Source organism: Xiphophorus hellerii, chromosome 16 (assembly GCF_003331165.1).
Source record: "Xiphophorus hellerii strain 12219 chromosome 16, Xiphophorus_hellerii-4.1, whole genome shotgun sequence".
Lineage (NCBI taxonomy): Eukaryota > Metazoa > Chordata > Actinopteri > Cyprinodontiformes > Poeciliidae > Xiphophorus > Xiphophorus hellerii.
In genome coordinates, this window is record NC_045687.1 from 2,871,712 (window position 1) to 2,886,782 (window position 15,071).

General features: G+C 41.0%; 1 protein-coding gene across 4 annotated transcripts; it reads left to right on the plus strand.

The window, feature by feature from the left end:
* Positions 1-752: 752 nt before the first annotated feature.
* On the plus strand, positions 753-11,311 carry LOC116735805 (MBT domain-containing protein 1-like). Of its 4 annotated transcripts, none has more exons than XM_032587911.1 (18): positions 753-909; positions 1,965-2,217; positions 3,148-3,281; positions 3,363-3,468; positions 3,551-3,630; positions 4,091-4,208; positions 4,296-4,430; positions 4,532-4,620; positions 5,223-5,321; positions 5,386-5,521; positions 5,603-5,658; positions 6,189-6,293; positions 6,377-6,524; positions 7,273-7,355; positions 7,976-8,213; positions 8,291-8,362; positions 9,363-9,539; positions 9,656-11,311. In XM_032587911.1, exons 1-18 carry the CDS (start codon positions 889-891, stop codon positions 9,766-9,768), a joined length of 2,163 nt encoding a protein of 720 aa, XP_032443802.1. In that variant the 5' UTR covers positions 753-888; the 3' UTR covers positions 9,769-11,311. The 4 variants fall into 4 exon arrangements, with proteins under 4 accessions (XP_032443802.1, XP_032443801.1, XP_032443804.1 ...); XM_032587910.1 differs by having other exon boundaries at positions 754-909; positions 3,357-3,468; XM_032587913.1 differs by lacking the exon at positions 753-909 and adding an exon at positions 2,818-2,925 and having other exon boundaries at positions 2,113-2,217; positions 3,026-3,281; positions 3,357-3,468.
* The last annotated feature ends 3,760 nt before the right edge of the window (positions 11,312-15,071 follow it).

Consider the following 15,071-nt stretch of genomic DNA (forward strand, 5'->3'; position numbering starts at 1 on the left):
GTGCCAGAATGTATTGATAAACCCAATAACACACTGTTAAAATATTAATAAATAGCTGTGTGTGCTTTCGATAAATACTTCTTAAAATGCAGTAATATAACATCTTCTCACATTGATCAGTCCCTCCAGGATTTTTAGACTGTTTTGGTGATTTATTGCATACAAAATCATTGATTTTATGGTTCAAATTTAGAAATACCTGCAAGAAATGTGATATTTGCGTTTCTGTACGACAACGGAGTGTTAAGAAAAAAAATAAAATTAAAGTAAGAACATTACTGCAAGAATAAAGTCATAGCATTCGGAGAATAAAGTTGAAATATTAGGAGAATTACAGTTTTTTGAGAACTAGACCAAAAATAGTTAAGAATAAACAAATAAAATTAGGAATGTTGAGCATCTTGTTAGCAAATGACTATTTCGAAGAAACAACCACTCAGACACACCAAATTTTGATAATTAAATGGAGGCTTTGCTCTCATTAAAATGACATTTTCTAGTAATTTTACGACTTTCTTCTGGTAATGTAGCATCTTTATTCTACTGATATTATTAATTCATTCTCATAATATTCTAATTTTATTCTCGTAATTTTTTTCTCTCTTTGTCTGGCCCTATTACTCCCTCGTATGGTTTTCTGCAGCCGCAGCAGAAAGCTGTGGAGCTGTTTTGTTGTTGCGCTTCTGAATCTGTCCAGCAGGGGGCGGTGGACGCATCGCCGCCTCATCTGAACTCCACACACGAAGCGGAGCCAGCAGCCAATCAGCGTCCAGCATTCAGCCTAAGCGCTGTGCTAATTGTGTTGTTATGTCTGCCGCTAGGTTTTAACCTGCCTTCCTGCGGGCTGAGGCGATCCAGACAGCGGCCTCCTGTGCGGGATCCGGCCCCATGGAGACCCCCAGAGACCCGGTGAGTCCCTTCCACCCTCTGCCCGGAGACAGACCTCTGTTCCCGCTTTGTTATGCTTGTTCGAGCCGCTTCTCTAGAGAGCAGCAATGATCGATACCGACAGACTGATTCCTACACATACTGCCGTTACAGAGTCGGGTCATGCATGCCGAATAAAGCGATGAGTGTAGATGAGTGAAACCAAGCTGCGAGTTGAACTCCAGAACCTTGGAGCTGGATTCAGAACCGGCAGGAAGCTGGAATTAGAGGAATACTGAAGGGAGCCTGGTGTGGTGTCCTGCAGAGTCTGAGCACCGCAGTGCAGAGCTGAAGAAACAAGATCTGATCATTAAGATGTTAATGAGCTGCAGATGTCTGACAGATCTAAACATCTGATGAGGTTAAAATAAATCATAAATCATGGGACCAAAAGTGTTAGAGAGGGAGGAACCTGACTGATCCAAAAAACCCAACTGAAAACATGGTCAGCTTCAAAAACTGAAGGGGAAAAAGCTTCCAAAATCCAAAGAAAACCTGGAAAATTGTTCTTTATTATACTAGAGGAACTTCTCAATCCGTAGAGCTTAGACTGAAAGAAATAGAAGCTGCTTTAGCTGTAAATATTTAAGATTTTTCCAGAACAAAATGCACAAACAGAACAGGATGTTCACTTGTGGGATCCCTCAGGGGTTACTACTCGGTCCTACCCTCTACTTCCCTCCTCTACAGCGTGAATCTGCCACAACTTTCCAACCTCAACTTTAAATTTCATGTGAAGCAACTGTGGAAGATTTCCTTCCATCATAACATTCCCAAACCTCTCTCCGCTCTCTCTACGAGATGTTGAAAAACAAATCCACACTTTTATCCTCTTTAAATCTCTATCTGGCTCTATGGTTGGAATCTGAGTAGAGATGTTGAAGTTGGGGATAAGCTTCTTGATGGATGGAGGGTTTGAACTTCTTTGCCTCTCTGCTCTTTGTTCTCTGGATCCATTGCAGCTTTAATGAAGGACCTTTTCTCTTGATAGTTGGTTTCTGTTTTACCTTGTATTCTTATTGTGTGTCTGTCCTCAGATGGAGCGTCCGTCCAGGAAGCGGCAGGACTCCTTTGGGATGCTGGACAGCCTGGAGGAGGACCGCAGCAGCTGCAGCTCAGACTCCAGCGCCGGCAGCGCCGCCTCCAGCCCAGAGGACAGCGAGGACGAAGACTTCGGCGTGGGTGGGGTCGGCCATCAACTGACCACCTCTTCATCCTCCTCCTCCTCCCTGATGCTCATTAAGACCAACGGACAGGTGTACACCTACCCCGACGGCAAGGCAGGCATGGGTCAGTCAGAAGAGTCTCCACAAACTAAAACTTTGTTCTCAAGCATTATAGATACAGTAGATAGAAGATAAAATAATAATAATAAAAAAAAACAAGCCACACTTTATTTCCGTTTAATGTCAGTTGCAGCAATTTCCCAAAAACCTCAAACCAATTAAGCACCACATTGTTTTTGGTGGGAGTATTTAATTAGAGTAAATCGGTTGTAAACGTCAGGGCCATTTAGCGCAGTGTCTTTCCACCAGGGGGCGCCACAACTTTGGGAGAAAAAAAGGCAAAAATAAAAAAAAACTAATACGTTTTTTATTAGAATCAAAAATGTTTTTAAGACAGAATATTAAGCCTCATTAAGAAAAGAAAACTAAATAAAACTATGAGATAAAGTCAAATTTACGAGAATAAAGTCATAATATTACGACTTTATTCTCGTACAAGTTTATTCTTGTAACATTATGACTTTATCTTGCATTTAAAAAAAAAAAAATTCTTAGTATGGCTCTAATACTCCATTGTACTTTTTCAATCATTATAATATTAAAGGTAACATAACTTATTTAAATGTTATTTTCCATGTTCATTTTCTGGCTGGCTGGGAGTCAGATTTATCAAGCTGCTTTGCTTAGCAATCGCAAAATGGAAACATTTCTGTCAAGAAATAAGACGATGGAGGACACTGCTGCACAAAAATCTAAGAACTGAAATTAGAAGGTATGAGTTGGCATTTAATTATCGGAAAGTGAATGAAAGTGATAGAAAACATTCTGAAAGCTGATGTTTGTTTGCATATTTTGTCTGTGGGGTTCCCCAGCCAGAAGATAATGCTGATTGGAGGCCATGATGTGGAAAAGTTTGGGCACCAATGAGGTAGCGAACCTCAGCAGGTGGTAGTTTTTCTTCGTAGTAGTTTTTCTCTCCGTCGTTGTTCTTTAGCCACCTGTGAGATGTGCGGGATGATCGGGGTCCGGGACGCTTTCTACAGTAAAACCAAGCGTTTCTGCAGTGTCTCCTGCTCTAGGAGCTTCTCCTCCAACTCCAAGAAGGCCAGCATCCTGGCCAGGCTGCAGGTGAGCCCAACCCAGTCCGATCAGAACCTTCCAGAACCCGGGAAGGCTCTGATCTGCCTCCTGTGTGTTTGAAAGGGGAAGCCGCCCACCAAGAAGGCCAAAGTTCTGCAGAAACAGCCTCTGATGACCAAACTGGCTGCGTACGCCCAGCACCAGTCCAGCCAGCAGGGCGGCGCCAGAAAGAGCGGTGGGTAGCAGCAGAACCTTCCTCACTCATCATCATCATCACAAACATGGCAGCTTTTTAACGCTGGCGGTGCGTCCTGCAGTCTCTGTGGATGTGTTTGACTGGGGGCGTTACCTTGGAGACGGAGAAGTGACGGGAGCGCCGGTCAGCTCCTTCAAACACGTGAGTTCATCTCCTCAGCTCCATCTTGGTTTCCTCTACATGCGTCTAACTCGAGGTCCGAGGGCCAAATGTGGCCCGCCGTAGTTTTTTATGTGGCCCTCTAGACTCCAGATGCTAAATTAGACCAATCAGTCCCTCCAGTTTTCTGGAAATTCACATAAAGTCAACAGATCCCAGCATTTTTTCATCAGCCTTAAAATAAAAAAGCTGTTCAGAAATGGGTTCAAATTTTTTTTTTCCTAACCTTTGTGTTATTCCCCCCCCCACCAAGTTCTTTGGACTTCGCTGTTGTTTTGGAGTGTTGGTCGGTCCAGTGAGTTCTTTTCATTCCTCACTGGATCCTGATAAAAGTGGATCTCGTCAGATTCCAACAGATTTGTTCTGAAGAAAATGAATAAATTCAGCCTGGAGAAGGAGGTTTCGTTGCTTCCAGCCCAGTTTTGACGCTTCGTCTGTCCAGGTTCTGATGGGGAAGTCGTGGGGCAGCGTCGGTGAAGGAGTCCGGGTCGAGGTCCCGAACACCGACAGCGGTCTGCCCATGAAGGTTTACTGGATCGCCAGCATCATCAAGCTAGCCGGTTAGCACCCACAGCTCAGCTGATCCGTCTAAGCCTTTGTCTGGGGAGGTTCTGGTTTAACCGGACGGGTTCTGGCTCCTCCTGCAGGATTTAAGGCCCTGCTGCGCTATGAGGGCTTCGACAGCGACTCCACCAGGGACTTCTGGCTGAATCTATGCGTGCCGGACATCCACCCGGTGGGCTGGTGCGCGGCCGGAGGGAAACCTCTGGTTCCTCCTCAGAGTGAGTAAACGGTTCTGACGAACCCGATCCTGGGCGGTATCCTGCTGCAGACCGACCCGTTTGGTTTGATTTCTGATTGGCTGACGTTTTTCTGTCTGCAGCCATCCTGCACAGGTTCACCAACTGGAAGACCTTCCTCATTAAGAGACTGACCGGGTCCAAAACTCTGCCGCCGGACTTCTCATCGAAGGTGACGCATGAATCAGAGGCTTTCAGTTCGGTTCTGCTCATTCAGCTTCCATCATTATGGAAATTATTATTTTTTTAAGGATTAAACTACCGATTTTGCACAGATTAAATCTGAAAACTGCGATAGCTACATCTGAGGATCAGCAAAGTTATAAATGAGCCAAATTGGATTTAATAAGAAATTAACAGGTGTTTTTTTATCGTGCTGAGATTAAAGGTAGGAAGCATAAATGTTGGTAAATAAAAAGAAATATTCCAAAACTGATTGAAATGTCCGGAAATTTGTTGAATTTTGATGTGCTGGATTTGTATGAATCCTGAAGAAGTAAATTTTCCTGCAGATTCGACTCAGTGGCCCTGATCTTCAAAAAACACCACAAACTTTATGTAACGCTCAAACCTGATCTAAAAACACGCAAAACGTATTCAGGAGCAAAATGAAATCGATTGTTGATTTTTGTGTTTCTGTCATATGAAGCACTTTGAACTGCTTTATTAGTGAAATGTGCTGTAAAAGCAAACTTGACTGATTGATCTGAGACAGTCTGGGGGAAGAAACCGCTGCTTGACGTTGTCTTCCTCATCCTCCTCTTCCTCCTCCAGGTGCAGGAGAGCATGCAGTTCCCCTTCAAGAAGCAGATGAGGGTGGAGGTGGTGGATAAGACCCACCTGTGTCGGACTCGGGTGGCTCTGGTGGAGCAGGTGAGGGTCGGCCAGGTCGGACGGTTGGGGCGTTTCCGTCTCCATGACGACCGTGTCGTTGCAGGTGATCGGCGGGCGGCTGCGCCTCATCTACGAGGAATGCGACGACGGGACGGACGACTTCTGGTGCCACATGTACAGCCCGCTGATCCACAGCATCGGCTGGTCCCGCTCCATCGGACACCGCTTCAAACGATCAGGTGGGCGTGGCTTAAGTCCGGCGGTGCGGAGGAAGGAGGGAGGGACAGACGGAGGGTGAAGGTGTGTGTTTCTGTTTTCAGACGGGATGAGGAAGCTGGACGGACAGATGGACGCTCCTGGACAGCTGTTTGCCAAGGTGAGCCTCAGCTGGGCTCAGCTGTTTTTCATGCATTTTAAACCTGTTTAGATGTAAAATTTATTGATTATAAAATCGATTTTAACCATATTTTACTTCTGCAGCCTTTTAAAATTGTTCTCTTATTAAGCTGAAAGTTGCTAGAACGTATTTTAAAACAAATTCTCAGATTTTCTGGATTTTTTTCCCCACTAATTTACCTGATTTTAATTGGGCCTAAAACGATTAATTGTGATTTCAAACCGTTTCAAAACAAAGAAAATTTTATTTTCTTGTTTTAAAAAAAGAATTGAATTATTTATCTGCAATCCTAATATTGTATAAAAATGCTTAAGTGGTTAATTGAAAAATCTGCAGAATGTGCCAATTCTTTTGTCCAATTAATCGATTAATCGTCAGAATAATTACTAAAATAATCATTGGTTGCATCCCTCATACACGGTCATTACATCAGGCTATTCCATCTTCTGACCACCAGGGGGCAGTTTAACACCTGTTAACCTCAGAGTGATGTCTTCTGTCCCCCGCAGGTGAAGGAGGTGGATCAGACCGGACTCTGGTTCCAGGACGGGATGAAGCTGGAGGCCATCGACCCGCTGAACCTGTCTGCCATCTGCGTGGCCACAGTGAGGAAGGTGAGGAGGAGGAGGAGTCCGTCCCGCTCAGACGGCGACTCAAACTTCTCCGCCTGACCTGCAGCCTCCGTCGCCTCCCGCAGGTTCTGGCAGACGGATACCTAATGATCGGCATCGACGGCTCGGAAGCAGCCGATGGCTCCGACTGGTTCTGTTATCACTCCACGTCTCCGTCCATCTTCCCCGCTGGATTCTGTGAGATCAATAACATCGAGCTGACGCCCCCCAGAGGTACGTCCGGCTTCCTGCAGCTGCAGGTTTAACATCCTGTTAAATCGGATGGTTTCTGAAAACCTTTAAATAACAGAAACGAAGGAATACACTGCAAAAACACAAAATCTTACCAAGCAATTTTGTTTAGCAATACTGCAAATATCTTAGTACACTTGAAAAAATAGAAGACTAACTTACAAGTAACTTTTCAACAAGCTCAGTTATTCCTTAATATTGGCAGATTTTCCACTTATAATTTTTTTCCCCCATTTCATAAAGTGAAATAATCTGCAAGTGGAACTAGAACTTTTTCATGAATATTAAGGAATTATTGACTTAATATAAGCTCCTATATTTTGCTGAAAAGTTATTTGTAAGTTAGTTTTGTCTTATTTCCTGTGTAGTAAGACATTTACACAGTAAACTGAATAAAAATAATCTCGGTGAGATTTTGTGTTTTTGCAGTGTAGTATTTTGTTCCCAATGAAACTAACAAAGTGTTTGAAGAAATCAGAAGATTTTTTTGTTTTTTTTTTCAAATTCTTGATAAAATTTTAGATTGGAAAAGTTGGAACGAAAAGTTTCCGTACGTTCAGGAGAGAACATTAATATTGGGAAGTAAACGAGAAGTTCTTGGAAAAGTTGTAAATTAAAAACCTCTTAAGATGGTTAGGAGGTAGATTTGGAAAGTTTTGGAAAGTTTTGGAATATCCTGGAAGCGTCCAGTGAGATCAGGGATGACGCTCCGCCTGTTTCTCCTCCTCAGGCTACGCCGGTCTTCCCTTCAGGTGGTTCGAGTATCTGAAGGAGAGCAAGTCAGTGGCCGCTCCGGTCAACCTCTTCAACAAGGTCAGACCAAAAACTGATGGATTCTGAACTAATGAAGTGATTAATCGATTATTAAAATAAGCTTCTGCTAAAGTTCACATGTTGATATTAAAAATATTTTCAATGTTGTACATAATAAGCCTAAGTGGTTAAATGAAAAATCTGCACAATGTGCCAAATTTTTTATACCTTATTACAAGATTTTTTTTTCCTAGTGAAATAATATGGAAGTAGAACTTTTTCATCGGTATTGAGGAATTATTGTCTTAAAACCAACCGATGTATCTTGCTGAAAAATTACTTTTAAGTTAGTTTTGTCTTATTTACAGTGTACCAAGATATTTGCAGAAGAACAAAGACAAAACTTTGTTTTTGATTTTTTTTTTTTGCCTGACTCCTGAAAAGTGGCTGCACACTATGATCATCCTTCCACTAAACTTTACCCATGGACTAATTTCTGATTTTGAAGCACATTACCAATGGAACAGATTATTTTAATTTTGTGGTTACAGTTTGGCAGCAGAATGGACTCTCAGAACCACAGGAACCCAAAAGAACCCGTCAGGGACGGTGGAGACGCCGTGACGACTCGTCTACCAACCAGGCAGAGCGTTTAAACTCCCCTCTCTTCGCTCCAACAGGAAGTCCCGAACCACGGTTTCCGTCCTGGGATGAAGCTGGAGGCCGTGGACCTCATGGAGCCGCGGCTCGTCTGCGTCGCCACGGTGACCAGGATCGTCCACCGGCTGCTGCGGATCCACTTTGACGGCTGGGAAGACGAGTACGACCAGTGGGTGGACTGCGAGTCCCCGGACCTGTACCCGGTGGGCTGGTGCCAGCTGACCGGGTACCAGCTACAGCCGCCGGCCGTTACCGCGGGTAACCCTCACCTGGTGGGGGGGGGCTGAGGCAACATGCTAACCCAAAATGCTAACCCAGGCGTTTGTTGGCTTCAGGGTCCAGAGATCTGCAGTCTGCCGGATCCAAACAGAGGAGGAAGTCCCAGCAGTACCGAGGACAGAAGAAAAGTAGGTCGTTATGAATCGATTTTTATTCCCACTGATGGAAGTTTTACAGATTTGGTTCTCTAAACTTAAGTCTGTCACCATAACAAATTTTGCTGGATGATGACTTAGTGCGATAAACAATAATATTGTTGTTTTGAGACTATTTTCAACTAATATGATGCAAGAACACATTCTCAAAGATCAATAAACTTTAAATTCTAATGAACATTTAAAGCTGGAACTGGAAAACATTTTAAATATCCAAAATAAATAAACAGAACAACAAATAAAATTAATTATGAGGTCTCTGTAAATAAAATTCTCCTTCAAAGGAGAATTTTTGTGCCAACAGAAATATCTCCTGTTGGAGATATTTCCAACAGGAGAGATATTTAAAATGGTTTAGTTGAGACCAAAGAACCAGATTAAAGACTTTTATCATCCAGTTCTTGGGTTGAGAGAAAGAATAGAGAAAAACGATAAATCGTGCAAATTTTGTTTTAATTTATCACACGATTAATGGATTTATTGCTTATTGCGACACAACAGTGTTCTGTTTCTGGAAGTGATGATGGACGGAGCCGTTTATGGATCAACTTTAACCATGGAAGCAGGATCAAAGATCAAAACAAGACGAAAAGGAAAGCAGCAATCTGCCTTTAGTGGAGAATTTCCTGCAACTTCTGTAGAGAAGTTTGTTTTTATGTGAAGTCAGAGCCGTGATTAGGATGCGACGCGCTATAAGTTCATAAAAATGATCATTTTCAGACATTTTTTACATCTTGATTTACAGCGTCTGGTTTCTTCTGGTGCAGAATTATGACGCATGTGTCGCATCAATGACATAAAAGATGTATAAAGTGACCGAAACGTTTTAAAAACAATCAAATCCAATTTAGTTCCACATATGGAAGTTGCTCAAGTCCTTTTTTGTTTTGGTTGAGAAAAATCGAATTTGTGTCGCCTTCACCTGCTGTTTGAACAATATAAATCTAAAAATGTTTATCCGACTGTCTCCCAGAGAGGAAGTTACCCGTTGCTAAGCGCCCCGTCAGCCTCTCCGGCTCCATGGTAACAGGAGTTCCCAGGAACCTATCAGGAGACGAGAACGAGACGCCGCCTGACTACCCGTCGCCGCCCCCTCCGGCCTCGGCCGCCCAGCCGCCGTCCGCCGACCCCGACGCGGAGGGCGGGGCAGGTAAGCACCGTCTAAACCAGCTTTGGCGCTCCAGCTGCTCGGTCAGCGGTTATTCTAATGGTCAACGTGTTTTTCGGAGTAACTGGACTTGATTGATGGTAACTTTGTGTCTTCAGGTCTGCAGATGGAGATCCACAACAACACAGGAGGAACGAATTCCTCATTCCAGCGAGCGGCGTCGGAAACCAACGGGTCGTCCCGAGATTTCCTGGCCAACAAAGATCAGTAAACTTTGCATCTTTACCATCGAACCATTTACTGTGATGAACTATTAACTGCCGCCTGCTTCACCTCATTGGTTTCCTTCCACAAACCCTCCGACTTTTTATTCTTCTGAACCAAAACGTCCTGAGAAAGAAGAAAATTTAAGCTGATTGACATGATGCATTCAGGTGCTGTCAGGACAATGCGTGAATCTCGTGAAGTGTTATTTAAAACTTTTTTTTGCCTTTGATATTTCCAACAGGAGAGAAATTTTGAAGGGTATTCTGGAAATTACATCTTTCTTTCCATAACTTTAAATTTTGATAACTGGATTTACTTTTTGTTAGCTGATATTTCACAGAAACTACACTTTAATATGAGGCAACTTTTTAACCTGGTAGGAACAGGACAGCTCAATTATAACAGGTACTCTGACTGAAAGAGACTTTATAATACTAATGAGTTTTCAGTAGCCATTAGCTCATTTTGTATTTGTCACCTCTAAGCTGTGAGGAGGTATGATGTAAGTTTTAGAAAATAACCCCCTTAGTAACAGAAAGATAACCTCCATATTTCAGAAAAGTACCCCAAAAAGGGGACATTGCATCTGCCTTACAGGAAGGTCACTTCAAAGTTACAGGAAGGTAACCACTAAGGTTCAGAAGGTAACATTTAAGTTATAGAAAAGTAGCCTTGAAGTTACAAAGTAACTTTTAAATTAGAAGTAGGTAACCTCAAAGTTACAGGAAGGTAACCTCTAAGGTTGAAGAAGCTAATTTTTAAGTTATCAGAGGGGAACTTCTTAGTTACATTAATGTAACCTGTAAGGTTCTGAACGATAGCCTCAAAGGTTCAAAAAGTAACACTGAAGTTACAGAAAAGTAACTTTTAAATTAGAGGAAGGTAACGTCTAAGTTACAGGAAGATAAAATTCAAGTGTAGGACGGTAACCTCTATGTTGCAGAAAAGTAGCCTCTTAAATTTGAAAAAAAAAGTATCATATAAAAAGCTGATATATTAACTACGGTTAGAAAATATTTAATAAGTTTTATGAGATTCTTTTCTCTTTAAATTTCTAAAACAAAAGTGAAAATTAAAAAATACAAAAAATAGAAGAAAATGTTGACATAAAGCAAATTTATCTTTAAAGTTGGAACTTTAAAAATATCAAACATCTCCTGAAATTCTTCGGATACCTCAGAAACCAGAATTTAAATAAGCTGCAGAACAAAATGGTTTAATTTGATTAAACAGTTTTTAACAAAAATATATTTGATTTAAGAAGAAATACTTTATTCTAACAGTTTAACAAATTAACATTTTATTACCTGTTCGGTCCGTGTGGCGTCCATGATATAAAACATTATAAATGTAAAGTTTGATGTGTTTTTGATGGTCAGTGAAGGAAGTTTCTCTGTTTTCATTCATGCAGAAGATGAACTCAAAGTTCAAAAGTTGAATTCTGCGTCTGTAACGTTAAACGTCGCATTTTCTAGAAGAAAATAAATCTATTGCATTTCATGAAGCTCTGAAGGTTTTATAGATTGAATTAAACTGATTTTATGAGACATTTATTTTTACATTCTAGTAAAAAATGTCAGAATTTGGGCCTAAAATTTAAATTAAATGTAAAAATGGAAGCCAGTTTCTCCAAAGGAAAACTTACATTTGTTTTGGTCAGTGATATTTTTATGTTGTTCCTTTTTTTTGTCAGAGAAAAAAAAAGAGAAATAAAAAGAATGCAGGAAACTGGATTCATTCATTATTCTAGTTTACATTTACTCATCTTTATTTAGCAAATCCAAATGTTATGGAAGCTTTTAACTGCCAATAATCTTGGAAATAAATTCAGGAGCGGTATCTTGTTAAAATGAGTTTTACGAGAAAGACGTGTTTTATATCTCGTCATAACGGACAAATTTTGCTTCTCTTTTAATGAGAAACTCGTTTTTTTCATTTTGTTAGAAGAAGAAACTTTCTCATTTTAACAATTTGCATTTCATTTTCTCGTGTAGCAAAGTTTCTCATTTTAACGAGATGTAACAGATTACGACTTGATATATTTTGTTTATAAGTCATGTAAATCTCATTATAACGAGATTTTAAAATTTTTGCTTCTCCTAAATTTATTTCCAAGTTCTGGCAGTTAAACTCTTCCGTAAAATTTACATTTTTAAAAGAAGCGAGTGACATTTTTTATATTTGCTCATAACGAATGTCTGAATCTTCTTTTCCTGGGAGAAAAAGGCTTCCTCTCATCTCATCGATTGTCTGTCGGTAAACCAGGGCCCGGCTCCCAGTTTAACGTGAAGAACCGGAACCAGTGCCAACTGGTTTCTGTTGTGAGAAAACAATCATGTGTCCTGGTGCTTTATGTGGAGGATTTGAAGCTCTTTCTGGGAGGATTTCTACGCCCTCAGCTTGTGTTTTTATAAATATGTCGGATTTTCTAAGAGCTGAACATGTTGAAGGTCTTCCTCGTCACTTTGACGCCGGCGTGTCGGACTGACCCAGTTCCTCATCGAGCAGAGTTCGATCCCACAGGAAATGTATCAGAATGACCTCAGAGGCTCTGAGAACTGATCACACTGCAAAAACTCAAAATCTTACCAAGTAGTTTGGTTTAGTTTCTACTGCAAATATCTCAGTACACTTTAAATGAGACAAAACTAACTTTTCAGCAAGATATAGGAGCGTGTTTTCAGTAAATAATTCATTAATATTGATTAAAAAGTTCTAGTTATAACAGAATGTTATAAGTGGAATAATCTGCCAGTGGAACTAGCACTTTTTCTTCCACATTAATGAATTATTGACTTAAAACAAGCTCCTATATCTTGGTGAAAAGTTGGTTATAAGTTACTTTTCTCTTATTTCAAGTGAAATAAAATATTTGCACTAGAAACTAGACCAAAAACACTGGATACATTTTTGTGTTTTTGCAGTTCAGGTGATAAATCCAGAACAATTTGGTCTAGTTCTGGACTGACTTACTCATGTTACCTACAAGTGTTAAGTATTTATTTCAAACACGTGGAAATCTTTCTGATTTCATTTATTAAAAATATAAAAACTGCAGTCTGAACAGTAGATGAGTCCTTTTACAGTACAGAGGTCATGAGACGCTTCTCCTGTGTGACATCCTGGTTCTCCAGCAGCCCTCTGAGGGTCGACCTCTGCTCTCTATGCTGTTAAATGTGAAAATAAAGCTGAAGATCTTCAGAAAAGAATCATTTTCAGAAGAATCTGTTGATGTTCGTGGATTGTTGTGAACTTTTCTTGATTCCCCATCAGTTCGAAGGTTTGAAGATGACAAACAGATCTGGATCAGCTGTAACTGTCTGACTACAGTCGTGTGTTGATGTTCTGATGAAGGTTTTTATACGTTGTGCAATTTTTGGCAGCATGATTGTGAAGAAATATTTCATCTAGATGTGAAATTAATGACTTTATGCAATAAAAAGAAAATCTCAAGAGTCTGCTAGAATATATATTCATTCATGCATGAATGATGAGAACTGTTTTTTTTTTTTTTTTAATAAATATTAAAGTTTTAGAGTTGGAATTTTCTGCCAACATGGATCGAGGATCCGTCCTATCCGGTTCTGGTTGGACCAGAGAAATGTGACGTGCAGAACCTGGTTCCACCTCATTCCTCTCATTAGAGCAGCTGCTCGTTAGTTTCTCCTCATCCTCGCTCAATAAATCATCGGCGCTCCTTAACATGCCTTCTGGACTGGAAATGGATCCTAACACAGTGATTTATTACCGGGTCAGAAGAGATGATACCGAGTCAAAACCAAACTGGGCGTCTCCTGATCTCATGTCCAACCCACTGACCTCGGCCCATGCAGAACAGACTTTATGTCTCGAGTCAGGGAATAAAACTTCGTAGACTAGAGAGTCCAAAGTGCGGGTCGGGGGCCATTTGTGGCCCTCTGAAGGATTTGGGGAGTTAAATTGAGAAAATCTGGCCTGCAGGCATAGGTGGTTGATGCAGATGGACACATTTTTCAACAATCTTTACAAATAAATAACATCTTAAGAAAATATTAGACACATAAAAAATAGATTCCCATTTATTAGCGAGTTCTTTATCTTTCATGTTAATTTTGGAGCAACTAGAATAACAAACATTGATCTACTTTTCCTCAAATGTAAATCTTACTTCTCATACAAGAAAACGACTAGAGGAATTTTTAGACTGTTGGTCTTGACATACACGTCCAATTTAATCAAAAATGTAACTAGTTTGTTCATTTTAATGTAATTAAAATTGTTTACTTTATTACTGGAAAGCTACAATAAACAAAAGGCTGGGAGAGTTTGTTTTAAAAATGTATGATTTTGGTTTCAGTTTAACATTGGCCCTCATTGCAAAAACTGGTTATGAACCACAGATTTAATTCCGGCGTTGAGCCACAGAAACATGTAAACATGGAGGCTGACGTTGGACACCACAGCTCTACAGAACTGGAATAATTGGTCCTCTCGCTCTGATTGTGCCGAAGGAACACGGTGGTTGTCCTTGGTAACGGCAAAGATTAGCCCGATTCAAAACTACTGGAAAAATATTAAAAAATATTAACTTTGTACTCAGAAAATACCCTAAAGCAGTGGTCCCCAACCACCGGGCCGTGGACCGGTACCGGTCCGCGGACCAATTGGTACCGGGCCGCGCAAGAAGTAATGAACTTCTTCCGGATCTTTTATTTTGGAAATCCTAAACCGGATTTTACCGGTTACGTCTTGCGTGTCAAAATTGAGCCAACTTGCAGCAGAACGAGTAACAAAACAGCATCGGAGAACCGCGGCGCACCGGGCTCGATACTTACGACGCGCGAAAATGAAGGACATTTGAATATGATGCACCAAGAAGACCAAACATCATGGTTCTGTGAGGTTCTAAAGGATTGGTTAAGTAGGGTTTTGTTAATTTGGTTTACATAAATACAAATTAATCTGCCACCTGCACCTTTATTATCAATAAACTGGATCTTAGACTGAACAAACTGCCTGAGTCCTGAGTTCTAAGGCAGCAGGATAAACCAGGACAAAAATGTTGCAAAATGTTCTTCCTTCCTGATCATGAACTCTAAATCAGTTGACACATTTAGAGAAAAGTCACATGGATGTGCCTCAAGTCTGTTTCTGTCCTCATTTCATCTGCCTGTAAAAGGAAAGTCATGCCAGCCAACCAGCAGTCCAGACCTACCAGAGCCTGATGTGTTTCCCTGATGAGGGAGGATAGGATTCAGCTGATGGTTCAGCATCCGCAGCATGACTGATATTCTGCCAGAAACGTGTAGTTTCCCCCCTCCCGCCTTC